The sequence below is a fragment of the Balaenoptera musculus genome, chromosome 2, assembly GCF_009873245.2.
Source record: "Balaenoptera musculus isolate JJ_BM4_2016_0621 chromosome 2, mBalMus1.pri.v3, whole genome shotgun sequence".
NCBI classification, from domain to species: domain Eukaryota; kingdom Metazoa; phylum Chordata; class Mammalia; order Artiodactyla; family Balaenopteridae; genus Balaenoptera; species Balaenoptera musculus.
In genome coordinates, this window is record NC_045786.1 from 83,506,837 (window position 1) to 83,521,104 (window position 14,268).

Genomic DNA, 14,268 nt, shown 5'->3' on the forward strand with positions numbered 1-14,268 from the left:
CAGTTGCTTAGGGCTTTCGGGGGATTGGGGAGGTGATAGCTTAAGGGATGTTGGGTTCTTTGGTGCGGGGTGGCGGGGGGTGTGAAAATGTTCTAACTTTGATTATGGTGATGGTTGCACAAACCTGTGAATATACCAAAAAACATTTAATTGTAAAATCTAAACAAGTAAACTGTATGGTATGTGAATTATATATTAATAAAGCTGTTACCGAAAAAATAATAATAATCCAACAGTTTAAAACTTAATCCCGGGCTTCCCTGGTGGCGCAGTGGTTGGGAGTCTGCCTGCCAATGCAGGGGACACGGGTTCGAGCCCTGGTCTGGGAAGATCCCACATGCCACGGAGCAACTAGGCCCGTGAGCCACAGCTACTGAGCCTGCGCGTCTGGAGCCTGTGCTCCGCAATGGGAGAGGCCGTGATAGTGAGAGGCCCGCGCACCGCGATGAAGAGTGGCCCCCGCTCGCCACAACTAGAGAAAGCCCTTGCGCAGAAACGAAGACCCAACACAGCCAAAAATAAATAAATAAATAAATAAATAAATAAATAATAAAAATAAAGGAATTCCTTTAAAAAAAAAAAAAACAAAAAAAAAACAAAAAAAACTTAATCCCAAAGAGAAGGAAGAGAATGCAAAGAAATTTAGAACAGTGGTTCTAAATGCAAAGAAATGTTAAGAATGCAAAGAATGCTAAGAATGCAAAGAAAGAACAGTGGAATCTGAAGTAGTCTTACAGTACAGGGTGCAAGCAAGATTGGGATGCAGAAAAAAATTAGAGTTTCTATTTCTATTTGATTTTTTAAAATGAATGAAAAAGAAATTCAGTTTACTAAATAAAATATATAACGTGGTTGACTAGTCCCTTTACTCAGAGGGTCATGTGTCCTGTGAAGCTGAAGAAGCATTGCCAACTAAAAATTGGCACTTGCCATCTACCTCTACAAGGATTAAATCACAAGCTGCTGTGACTGCTGACCTTCAACACATCCTGAAAGGAGTTCAGGGTGGAGATCAGGAATGAGGCACTCTGTGCTCTCGGAAAACCCAGCAGAACAGGCCTTCAGATAGTTAGATATTATCAGGAGAAGATTTTAAGAGCCCAATTCTTGCATCTCCTCATATCTAGAAAAGCACTAAAATCCTTCATGGTGACATCTGCTCCTTGTGACTATCAGCAACCTTCTGCAAAAATGTGTGCTTGACTGCATGTATCCCCCTTCACCAAAATCACATATATACAGACCTTCCCCCCTACCTCTTCAGAGCAGTTCCTCAGAGCTATCTGAAATGCTGCTTCCCAGGCTATAGTCCTCATTTTGCCCCAAATAAAACTTTTTTTAATATTATGTCTTTTTAAATTATTTATTTAGTTATTATTTGTTTGCTTGGCTGCATTGGGTCTTTGTTGCTGCACGTGGGCTTTCTCTAGTTGCGGCGAGTGGGGGTTACTCTTTGTTGTGGTGTGCGGGCTTCTCATTGCGGTGGCTTCTCTTGTTGTGGAGCACAAGCTCTAGGTGTGCAGGCTTCAGTAGTTGCAGCATGTGGGCTCAGTAGTTGCAGCATGTGGGCCCTAGAGCACATGGGCTTCAGTAGTTGCAGCGCGTCGGCTCAGTAGTTGTGGCTCACAGACTCTAGAGCTCAGGCTCAGTAGTCGTGGCACACGGGCTTAGTTGCTCCGCAGCATGTGGGATCTTCCTGGACCAGGGATTGAACCTGTGTCCCCTGCATTGGCAGGCAGATTCTTAACCATTGAGCCACCAGGGAAGTCCCCCAAATAAAACTTAACTCACAACTCTCACGTTGTGTATTTTTTTCAGTCGACAGCATCCTGCAGAAAAAGCAGGAGTTCCAAAAAAGACAGTCTGATCTTGGAGCCCTCATGCATTTTTTTTCCCTTTCAGCATATTGCAGCATCTGACAAGTAAGGTGGGTTTATAGATATACTATCTAGATTTAACTGAACTCACCCCTGATAAAATGAATAAGTGGCTGAAACATTGCTTGAAGTTAATAACTGTATTAAGTGAAAAAAAAGAAAATGGCAAAGTGCACACTTACCTGACTATTATATGAGCTCTTCTGTAGCTAGCACAGGACACTAAATATTAACAATAAATATTTGTTGCAGGAATAAATACTGTAAAGGTCCTTAAAGGAAAGAAACAACTCTAAGGAAATTAAGTAAACAATTCTTCACTTTTAGTACATGTTGCCATCATCCCCCTTCTCACAGGGTAACTATAGAAATATTGAGCATTATGACTAAAATGGCATAAAATGGAAACAGAAGAATATATGACATTCATGAGTAGTCTAAGGCCGTGCTGGTCTCCATAATCAAAAATTACATTTCTTTCTGGTAACTAAAGACCCATTGTTTGCTGGCTCAAGGATGAAAAAGCATTCGCAAGTTTCAGTAAGCTGTAATATTGTCGACTGTCACATGACAGTTATAAACCAGGAAGTAGGAAGAACTTTAGGACAATTTTAGAGAAAAAAGTTAACAGGGAAAAAAACTTAGAAACAGCAAAGGGGGAGCAAAGCCAACCTTAGAAAAGCTATAGGGCTAATACACAGCAGGTGGAGGCTTCATTCTATGAGATTTCTGTCCTATGTCAGAAAGAAGTACTTCCACGAAGTATTTGCAAGATGCCCTCAAATGAAAATATCCTCCACTTGGTATCACTTAAGCTGTTAGTTATTCCGTAGCTAGGTACTGGCAGCAGATTAATTCCCTAAGTGACAAGGCATAGATTCCATGATTTGTTTAAAAGGATGCAGAGACCAAAGGGGTTTTTTCGTTTGGGGGTCGTTTTTTGTTTGTTTTTGTTTTGGCGTATTTGATTGTTTTCAATGAATATTTTAGAAAGGGGACTTTAAAAAGCACTATCGGTTAGCAGGCAAAACAAAGAAGAGATTCAAAGTTAATTTGGGTTTTTCTGCTAAAGCCCAGCAGAAAGAGTGTCCCACCCTTCTGCAAGAAAAAGGTAAAAGAAGGATCTGCATGGATGAAGCAAGACACACAAGGTTGAACAGTGTTTGCGGCGCGATCTTCTTGCAAGTCCAGCCAAGTGGCCTTATAATATCCCAAAAATTCTGTCTGCTCCCGTGGGCAAAAGCTGCGCCTCAGTGAAGGGCCCAAAAGGCCTGACACCATCTACATCTATCCAACCCAAGCGATCCCAAAGCGCGGCATCTCCTCTCCCCCACCTGGGATGTTCTGCCACCTGGACTCGACGCACGGCAGGGCCCTCCGTAGCCATATTTCGCTAATCTTTCTTTATTTCTGCAGTTTCAACCGGCGATGCAAGGCTTCCGAGGTAGTCACGAGACATCTGCAGCAGGAGCCTTTTCTTCCGGGCGACACCGGCACTTACTCCGCGGAAATCCTGCCTCTTCGCTGAGGTGGCTGCTTCCAGTCGGCCCCGCCCGTGGCTCCTCCTCCCTGGGTTCAGGCTCGGAGCCCTCCCAGCCTCTGTCAGGTACGGCCACCGTGCTGCTCTGAGCCCCCGGGGATCCGGGGCGCGCAGGAGCCCCTGATCCGAGCAAAGCCGAGGTTTTCTGCGCCCTGTGCCCTGGGCACGTCTGAGCACAGAATTACAGCCTGGCATCTCAGTTTGCCTTTTTTTCTTTTTTTTTTTTTTAATTAAGTTAGGGGTCTTTTTTTTTCTTTAATGACCGGCAGCAACTCCCCCCAATAACAGTTAAAATATTTAGTTATTGCTTCTTAAATGGATTATTTCAAAAACCAGGCAATATAAAATTGATGCGGTGCTTGATTTAAACACATTTGCATTTATTTCCATAATAGAGGAATTGGTGGGCCTTCCTAGAACATATGTAATAGTGAAAAGAAGAAAATACATGTCTTTCAAACTGCAAGATACTCTTAGCATCCAGTTCAACACCTTGATTTTTCAGTTGCCTACAGAAATCCCAGATACCCTATCTCAAGAAGCACACCACCTCCACCCACCTCATCACTCTACCATATTACTGTTGTCTTTCCTTCATTGTTCTCACAAGTTCTGCATATAATATTTTATGTATTTATTGTCTGTCTCACCACTTCCACCATCACTACCACTAGAAGGTAAGCAATTTGAGAGTAGGAACTGTGTATCCCCAGCACCTAGAACAGTACTTGGCACACTGGTTTTTAATCAATAGGTAAGATGAACTGAATGAATGACTGAAAGGTAAAATGACTCACTTAAGGTCGCACTGTTAATTGGTAGCAAAACTTGAATTAAATTTCAGGTCTATTAACTCTCTAGTGTACTTTGTACCTCAGAATGCTGAGATTAAACCTAAGTGACGCCAGCTACCAATACACCTATCCCAAGGTTTCCTAGTTGAGGAAGTTTAGGCCAACATGCCCAAGACACTAAGGGTACAGGCATACCCCAGAAACATTCAACAAGTTGCCACTGCAGAACTTCTATATGTGTATGCTGGGGAAGGGGAAAGGGGAAATGAAGGCTAAAGTGTCAATTGACAGTAGCAAAGGTAAGCTAAAAGGGTTGCAGCCCCTTGGCACAGCCCTGAGTTATTACTGTAAATGAAACAACATGGAAGCAACGTTACTCTGGTCTCAGGGCTACTTTCTCACTATTATTTCAGTCCCTCCTTATCACTTTCAAATGAAGCGATTATATCTCCTCTTTTTGAACCCCAATAAATCCCAGTAGGATGCTTATTGTGGTTTATTCTTGAGTAAGAGGAGACATCATTGTCACTTCTGTAAATAGGTTTGAATGTGGAGAGAACTTAAGTGAGAAAATATGTAAAACTTTTAGGAACATCAGTAAATATGGAAAAGGAAAGATCATTTTTTATTCAGATGTATTTCTAACATACCTTTTATGGTCATGGAAAAATAAGTAAATTTTGAAGCTCTGAAAGTACTGTTTTGTTTTTTTTTTTAAATCGTCCCAAACAAGCTCATTTCACACGGTTTGTTTGTTCCCGAGGCTTGCAGGATCTTAGTTCCCTGACCAGGAATTGAACCCAGGCCCATCAGTGAAAGCACCGAGTCCTAACCACGGGACCGCCAGGGAATTCCTTTCCGGCGCTTTCACTGCCGGGGGCCTAGGTTTGGGGTTCAATCCCTGGTTGGGGAACTAAGATCCTGCAAGCTGTGCTGCACAGTGAAAATAAATTAATTAATTAATTAACTAACTAACTAACTAATTAATTAATTAATTTAAAAAGAAAGAAAGAAAACAGTGACTATGAACACTCTGATTCATAAAAGAATATTTTCTATTAAATGTGTATTTGATGGCCAAATATTAACTTTGCTAAATGGAACCTGACAGCAAATCATTAATTTGGATCTTGTATCCATTTCTATTGCAGTCTCAGCAAAACTGATACAGACTAGAAACCACCTTATAGAGCAACTAGTAAAACTCTCTCTTTTGAAATGATGGACTCAAAGTGAGAGAGTAAGGGCTGGAATCAAAACCCAGGTCCTAGACTCCTAGCCCAGCCTACTCTGAATGTGTGACCTCTGATGAGACCCCAGTGAAGTATGCTTAAAAAAAATTATTGAAACAATTAGTAATTTTTGTCCACAAATTAAAATGTATACATTGTAATTTTAATCAAACACTGCTCTTAAAATAACCTATTCTCAAACTACTAGAGAATCCCAAATAGAAACCAAAAGCTAAAATTAACATTAATTTCTTATACTATCTTCCTTATGCCAGGCTTCCTTATATGTAAGTAAGCACTTCACATATATTATTATCTCTTTAAATCTTCCCAACAACCCTTATGAAGTGAAAAAGTATTGTTCTTTTGCCCATTTTAAAATACTACTTTGGTTTTTATTAGATATATCTAATAGTGAAAATGTTTAATGTCTAAATTTTACAGAATTTTTATTTTCACAAATCTTGAACCTCTCAGTTCTTTATTTTTTGCATATGGGCACACTTACAATAAGGTTTAGAGTCTAAATTATAAACTAACATAGTATTTCATGATAGATTCCCTTTTTTTAATATTTATTTATTTATTTGGCTGATAGATTCTTAAACAGAAACCTAATTAACAAACTTGATATTGTTTCTCCTCAACTGACATTAGTTTCTGTTCAGATAAAATATTGTAGCAAACAAAATAAAACAAACACCAAAATGAAACAAAACAAAAACTTGATACAAAGTAAAAGTAGGAGACTTACCTGGCAGTCAGTGGTTAAGACACCATGCTCCCAAGGCAGGGGGCTCGGTTTCCATCCCTGATCCCTGGTTGGGGAACTAAGATCCCACATGCCACAAGGCGCGGCCTTAAAAAAAAAAAGTAAAAGTGTGAGTGTTAGAGGTCCACAGACCTAGCTAACTCCTACATATGTTTACATCTCAGCTTAAAAATCACTTCCTCCAGGAATTTTTTCCTATTCCCTGTCCCTTCCTCTACCTTCAAAACAGTCTCGGGCTTCCCTGGTGGCACAGTGGTTAATAATCTGCCTGCCAATGCAGGGGACACGGGTTTGAGCCCTGGTCCAGGAAGATCCCACATGCCGCGGAGCAACTAAGCCCGTGCGCCACAACTACTGAGCTTGCACTCTAGAGTCCTTGAGCCACAACTACTGAGCTCATGTGCCACAACTACTGAAGCCTGTGCGCCTAGAGCCTGTGCTCCGCAACAAGAGAAGCCACCGCAATGAGAAGCCTGCGCGCCTCAATGAAGAGTAGTCCCCGCTCACTGCAACTAGAGAAAGCCCACACGCAGCAACGAAGACCCAATGCGGCCAAAACTAAATAATAAAATAAAATAAATAAATTTATTTTTTAAAAAAACTAAGTCTCTAAGATCACAGATCATTTATCTGAAAAAAATGTTATTTCTGTGGTTTAGTCTGTACAACTTCTGGAAAATACTTTCTATCTTGATTTATATATAATCAAAAACTATTGTTCACAATTGGGAGAATCTACTTCAGTAACCTATTTTGGGTATTTTCTCATTACGGTAAATAATATATTATACTTATTTAATGTCTTATTTATAATGATGCTGTATGTTCCTTATTCATCTGTATATACAATAGATACATCTCTCTAGCATATAATCATTTAAATAAAGGCAAAAGATACACTCATGATTCAGAGAAATATATATTTATGTAGTTAAATATAGCATGCTGATCTTTTATAAAGCAATATAAAAGGAACAGAAAGTGTGCAAAAATGGTTTAACAGAATATAGGCTGTTTTGCAGAGAGAAAAACAACAACAATGCCTCTAGGCACCTTTATTGCCCAGTCATAGCAATTATCCTACCAGGACTGTTATTACTTGTGTGTTTCCTTATCTGGTCTAGAGCCTTGCTACTCTAAGTGTGGTCCTCAGCATCAGCATCACCTGGAGCTTATTAGAAATGCAGAATCTGGGGCCCAGGCCTACTCAATCAGAATCTACAATACAAATATGGCATTTTAAATTTCTATAAGCCATTTTAAAAAGAGTAAAGCTAAATGAATTTTAATAATATATTCTACCCAATATGTCCAAATGTTATTTCAAAATATAATCAATATAAAAAGTTATTGATATTTTACTTTTTCATAGGAATTCTCTGAAATCCAGTGTATATTTTACACTTACAGCACATCTCAATTCCAACTAGAAAGAAGTGGATGCTGTATTAGACAGCACAGATCTAGACTATAAGCTCCTTGAAGGCAGGAACTGTTTTATTCTGGTTTTATACACTCTGGTTCAGTCAGTGTCTAACAGGCACTCAAGGAATGTTTAATGAAGGAATACATTAATGAACTTGGATTAAAGTGGTTCAACCACTTACTAACTTTGTGACCCTGGGCAAGTCTGAAATTTTTCCTCCATAAAGGGGAGATAAAAATACCTACTTCATGGAGTTGTTATGAAGATTTTAAAAACCATCCCAACCTTCCCTCCAGTCGTTCTCTGTTCCCTAAATCTGGTTTGTTGTCATTATGGCTATCTGAAATTACATTAATTATTTATTGATGTTTGTATCTATTATGTCTCCACCATTAGACTTTACATTCCATGTTTCATCCATTGTTCTATCAGCATTCATTCACTTAACAAATGTTTATCAGGTGCTACTATGTTCTAAGCACTATTCCAGGCACTCAGGATACAACAATAAACATAAACAAAAAGGTCCTGTTATTATGACAAATCAAAATTTAATAAAAGAATTTACTATAAAAATTGATACAAACTCTGCATATAATACATATTCCAACAAGAAAATGAAATCTGATGAGCAAAAATTTAGATTAACTTGATTTTGAAATTAGAAGTTTGCATTTCAAGCTTAAAGTATACATTAGACGGGCCAAATTGAAGATAAATTGCCCCAGTTTAAAACTATACGTATGGGAATTTCCTGGTGGTCCAGTGGTTAGGACCTGGTGCTTTCACTGCCATGGCCCACTTTCAATCCCTGGTTGGGGAACTAAAAAACAAAAAACAAACAAAAACGCAGAGTGTGGTCAAGAAAAACTATATGTTGTTTTTGCTTTTCACTGTCTTGACCCAGAAACTAAATATAGTACCAAGGCTGTTCAAACTTGACAATATTTTCTATAGATTATCTCGTCATAACCATTCAGTGTTGCCCAACTCAATAAGTTATGATAATTATCTTAAGTGATTTTTTTTCTTTTTTAAGAATATGTTTGGAAGGGATCTCAGGCGACTGGCATAATTCAAGGATTTATTTTTCTAGGAAAACACTGAGCTAGTCAAAACAACCTATAACATCTAAGCCTGTTGCATTCTTTTTTTTTTTAATTTTTTTTATTTTTTGGCCGTGCCATGTGGTATGGGGGATCTTAGTTCCCCAACCAGGGATCGAACCTGTACCCCCTGCAGTGGAAGCTCGGAGTCTTAACCACTGGACCGCCAGGGAAGTCCCAAGCATGTTGCATTATAATGAGAAACAGCTTTTTTTTTTTTAATTTTGATTCTCCGATCAATCCATAAAGCTAAATCTAAGCCATAACGCAGCAGTAATAGTGTTAATAACTCATACGGAATCCAGAACACTGAGGTCTCAAACTAAGTCCCCAGTTGAGGGTAGGAATGAGAGTAGGGATGAAAGATTGGGGTAGAGAAAAGATAGGTACAGATTCTGAGAAGTAGGAAAAAGCTGAAGGAAATAGGGGAAAGCTCTGGTTTAAAAGAAGTCAAAAACGATAAACAGGAAATCTCTGGAATCTGAGATAGTCAAAACAACCTATAACATCTAAGCATGTAGATGACTTACGTCAATTGTCAATTGAAGACTGTGTTGCTTTAGCTCACAGGGGAATCACAGGAGGATTAATGCAAAACATACTGAAAGAACTTACTGATTTCAGTAAAGAAAAGAAACAAAAACAATTTTGGAATTACATTATAATTGTGTCAGCTCCCTACTTGGCCTCCGCACCACACGTCTTGCTGAAAAGGGCGCTCAGGGACTTCCCTGGCGGTCCAGTGGTTAAGACTCCTCGCTTCCTGGACTTCCCTGGTGGCACAGTGGTTAAGAATCCACCTGCCACATAGCACAGGGAGATCAGCTTGGTGCTTTGTGACCACCCAGAGGGGTGGGATAGGGAGGGTGGGAGGGAGACGCAAGAGGGGGGAGATAGGGGGATATATGTATATGTATAGCTGATTCACTTTGTTATAAAGCAGAAACTAACACACCATTGTAAAGCAATTATACTCCAATAAAGATGTTAAAAAAAAAAAAAAAGAATCCGCCTGCCAATTCAGGGGACATGGGTTCCAGCCCTGGTCCAGGAAGATCCCACATGCTGCAGAGCAACTAAGCTGGCGTGCCACAACTACTGAGCCTGTGCTCTAAAGCCGCAAGCCACAACTACTGAACCCGCATGCCACAACTACTGAAGCCCGCGTGCCTAGAGCCCGTGCTCTGCAACAAGAGAAGCCACCACAATAAGTCCGTGCACCGCAACGTAGGGTAGCCCCCGCTCGCCACAACTAGAGAAAGCCATGTGCAGCAACGAAGACTCAACGCAGCCAAAAATTAATTAATTAATTAATTAAAAAAAAAAAAAAACACTCCATGCTTCCACTGCAGAGGGTACAGGTTCCAGCCCTGGTTGGGGAAGTAAGATCCCTCATATGGTGCAGCCCAAAAAAAAAAAAAAAGTGTGTTCATTTCACAAAACTAGGGAGGTATGGTCACCATTTTGGGTGGGAATAAAAATAAGTAGGGGGCTTTCCTGGTGGCGCAGTGGTTGAGAATCTGCCTGCTAATGCAGGGGACACAAGTTCGAGCCCTGGTCTGGGAAGATCCCACATGCCGCAGAGCAGCTAGGCCCGTGAGCCACAATTACTGAGCCTGTGCGTCTGGAGCCTGTGCTCCGCAACAAGAGAGGCCGCGATAGTGAGAGGCCCGCCCCTGCTTGCCACAACTAGAGAAAGCCCTTGCACAGAAACGAAGACCCAAGACAGCCATAAATAAAATTTAAAAAAAAAAATGAGTAGGCATTAGAGATACAAAAATGGCAAATAACTTTGCTAAAATTGTGTAAGTGCATTTTACAAGAGACATTTTTCCAAGGCCAAAGTCAATGTAAAAAATGGAAACTCCTAGCCTGCCTACTTATCCTTTATTTGTTTTATCCTTTAATTGCCATAATTCCCACTACACAATTTTAGAGATGGAAGATGTAATTGTAGTGTAGAGCATTCTGAAGGAATACTATGAGTAGTTGATTGAGTTAAAAATGATACATGTACTGAGTACTTTGTAAACACCATGTAGTTACATACATCATTTTATTTAATCTGAAGAGACTGAAGCAGATTAAAAGGACAACTAACAAGGCAAGGGCATCAATCTATAAGGTGGATATGTAATGAGATCATGCAAACTGTATTTATCAGAGCTCCTCTCAGGAAAGAGTGGGTATTAAATGTAGGTGGAAATAACATTTTGATAAGCCACTTAGGTTGGTTGGTAAAATCAAGGGATATGCTCCAACAACAGCACATAGTCGGCAATTTGCCTTTGAAGGAGAGAAAGTTCCTTCCCTAAGTGAAGTATGTAATTTATGCTACAGCTGATTGCATGACACAATGCTGTACTGTTTACTCCTCATTTGACTTTTTTTTTTAATATTTATTTATTGATTTGGCTGTGCCGGGTCTTAGTTGCAGCATGCGAGATCTTTAGTTGCGGCATGTGAACTCTTAGTTACGGCATGTGGGAGCTAGTTCCCTGACCAGGGATCAAGCCTGGGTCCCCTGCACTGGGAGCATGGAGTCTTAGCCACTGGACCACCAGAGAAGTCCCCCCATTTGACTTCTGGATCCATTTTTCACCCTTCTCTACCCTCCCGAAAGCTGATCTCCAAGGACTGTACCTGGACTCCTTTACCCTCTGGCTTCTGGTTGGGGTTAGTCACTGGCAGGATATTAGAGGATGGTAAAACAGAGAAGTTGAGATATTTATCACTCCCCCCCCACACACGAGTTCACACACCCTACCACAACTTTGCCATAGTTGTGACAGTAGCTATGTTTCCCTATAACCACAGCTGCTGTTGGAGGGTGCATCCTCTAGGGCTCCCACTCTTGCTGGGCTCTGGTAAAACCATTTCTTCCCTTTGCCCCTTCAAGCCTTCAAGAAATGGGATTTCCAGCCTGTTGCTAGTCCCTGTGTGTTTCACCATCCTTGTGGGTTCCCTCAACCCTACCCCATCTCTGTAAATAGTTTCTTCAGAAACTCTTTTCAGTTAACGTCCCCACCCCTGCTCCAGTATGCCATGAGTTTCCTGTCCAGATCTTGACTAACACAAAAGGAGTCCTCCTTTTCCGCCCTTCTAACATACGATGTTCAGCCTAAGTAAATGTAGTAAAAAAAAAAAAAAAAAAAATGTTTTAAGGTAATTGCTCTGAAAGCCTGCCAAATCCTGAGCCTGTTTGGGGTAACCATATGTCTCAATCCAGCACCGGGGAGTCATGAACGCTAGAGCATGCTTAAATATACCATGCTTTCACTGAGCATGCTGACTTTCAGAGGTAAGATAATTGTGTCCTCAAGGAGCTTTCAGCTTAATAAAGAATAAATACAAAATAATCATAATACAGGATAACATAAAATTATCAAAAATATACTTTTAAAGGGTCAAATTCTGTTGGGAATTAAATTATCTTTCACAAAACTGCCAAGACAATTCAATAGAGAAAGGATCATTTTTTTTGACAAATAATGCTGGAACAATTTGTTATCCATATGCAGAAAAATATAAACCTCTACATTTACCTCACAGTATATACAAAAATTAAACTTGAACTATATCATAGATCTGAATGTAAGGATTAAAACTACATAAAACTTCTAGAAGAAAACAAAAGAGAAAAATCTTAGTGCCCTTGGGTATGGCAAATATTATTTAAATACAACAAAAAGTATAAAGAACACTTACAACTCAATGGTAGTAAGACAACCCAATTTAAAAATGGGCAAAAGGGTGCCACATATACTAAAGCAACCTAAATGTTCATCAACAGAGGAATGGATAAAGAAGATGTGGTACATATTACAATGGAATATCACCCAGCCATAAAAAAAGAACAAAATAATGCCACTTGCAGCAACATGGATGGACCTAGAGACTGTCACACTGAGTGAAGAAAGCAGACACAGAAAGACAAATATCATATGATATCGCTTATATGTGGACTCTAAAAAAAACGGTACAAATGAACTTATTTACAAAACAGAAGTAGAGTCACGGATGTAGAAAACAAACTTATGGTTACCGGGGGATAAGGGGGAGAGATAAATTGGGAGATTGGGACTGATGTATACACACTACTATATATAAAATAGATAACTAATAACCTGTTGTATAGCACAGGGAACTCTACTCAATACTCTGTAATGGCCTATACGGGAAAAGAATCTAAAAAAAAAAAAGAGTGGATATATGTATAACTGATTCACTTTCCTGTACACCTGAAACATAACCTTGTAAATCAACTATACGCCAATAAAAAAATTTTTAATTATTTTAAAAAACACAAAAACAAAAACAAATGATTACTAAAAAATCCAGGGACTTCCCTGACGCTCCCAATTCAGGGAGCATGGGTTGATCCCTGGTCGGGGAACTAAGATTCCGCATGCCGCAGGAACAAGCAAACAAAAAAAAGCAGTTACTGAGTAACTGCCAAAATGGAAAAAAAAAAAAAAAAATCCAGTCTGCAATTCCTCTTTCTGGACTTTTTCCTAAGAAAAAATAAAGTGGCAATGATACTCGCTCCAGAATTGTTTAAAATGGTGGTACTGTTGCAATATTCAAAATGTGTAACAATAATAGCATGCTTAAGTAAATTACGGTGCATTGGTACATTCAACCAAGGGCTTATTATGCCGCCATTAAAATAATCATTTGTCAACAATATATTGCATACATTGTCCTATGCTGTTACATAACTAGGTGCAGAAAGAATCCGAAATTATATCTGTGATATAGCTATATAAAATTTGTGAACTCAAGTGGACAAAACTGGAAGTTTATATGGAAAATGCTGTTTGAAAAGCAGTTTTTTCCCCTTCATTTCATTTTTTTATTTCGAATTCTACTAATGATGTTGTGCAACAATAATGTATTTTTAAAAAAAACAGTCGTTAGCTGTTACCTTAATTCGGTCCCACGGGCAGTAAAGGTTAGTTTATAATTCGCTGAACAACTGAATAAGACTTCAGATGCCTCCATTGATTGATACTTTACTAATTTGGGATATCCACAGAGTCGTTTTGCCGACTACAAATATAACAAACATTACGTGTAAATCGTGCTGCTGAAAGGTTTCCAGACATCACATGACCACCCACCAAAATGTGTGGGCTAAATGCACATCGATAATCATGGCAAAAATAACTACCTGTCACATAGGATGGGCATGTCAGACTTTTCTCCGCGAAAGGCTGCTGGTCCCAAGCTGCCTCTTACTTTCACCAGAATGAAATGGTTCCAGAATCCCAGGCAAGGGAGGATACTGTTCCCTTGCCCAGGAGGCTGGAAACTGCGCGTTGTGAGCGCAAGGTTTCCAAGGCCCCTCAGCCGAGATCCGCAACACTCGAGGATTCCCTAGTTGCTAGGTTTAGTTGCTAAGGCACCGACCGTCTCACAGGAAGAGGGGACGGTGCAATCGCTTTTGGCGTCGGAGCGAATCCTCTGGACACCGAACTCATTTGTTCCGGCAGGAAACATTCAGCTCCTCTAAGTGCGA

The 14,268-nt window shown here is 39.8% G+C and overlaps 1 protein-coding gene across 4 annotated transcripts in view; it reads right to left on the bottom strand.

The window, feature by feature from the left end:
- The window catches only part of GALK2 (galactokinase 2), a 141,207-nt gene extending 126,979 nt beyond the window's left edge, over window positions 1-14,228 (bottom strand). For 2 of the 4 annotated variants that reach the window (XM_036842845.1, XM_036842842.1), the window contains exon 1: window positions 3,212-3,397. In XM_036842845.1, the coding sequence (XP_036698740.1) occupies window positions 3,212-3,264 (53 nt within the window). In that variant the 5' untranslated portion in view covers window positions 3,265-3,397. Of the gene's footprint in view, window positions 1-3,211; window positions 3,398-6,197; window positions 6,303-13,920 lie in introns of those variants that run through there. The other 2 variants (XM_036842843.1, XM_036842844.1) reach the window with 2 other exon arrangements.
- Window positions 14,229-14,268: the final 40 nt, after the last annotated feature.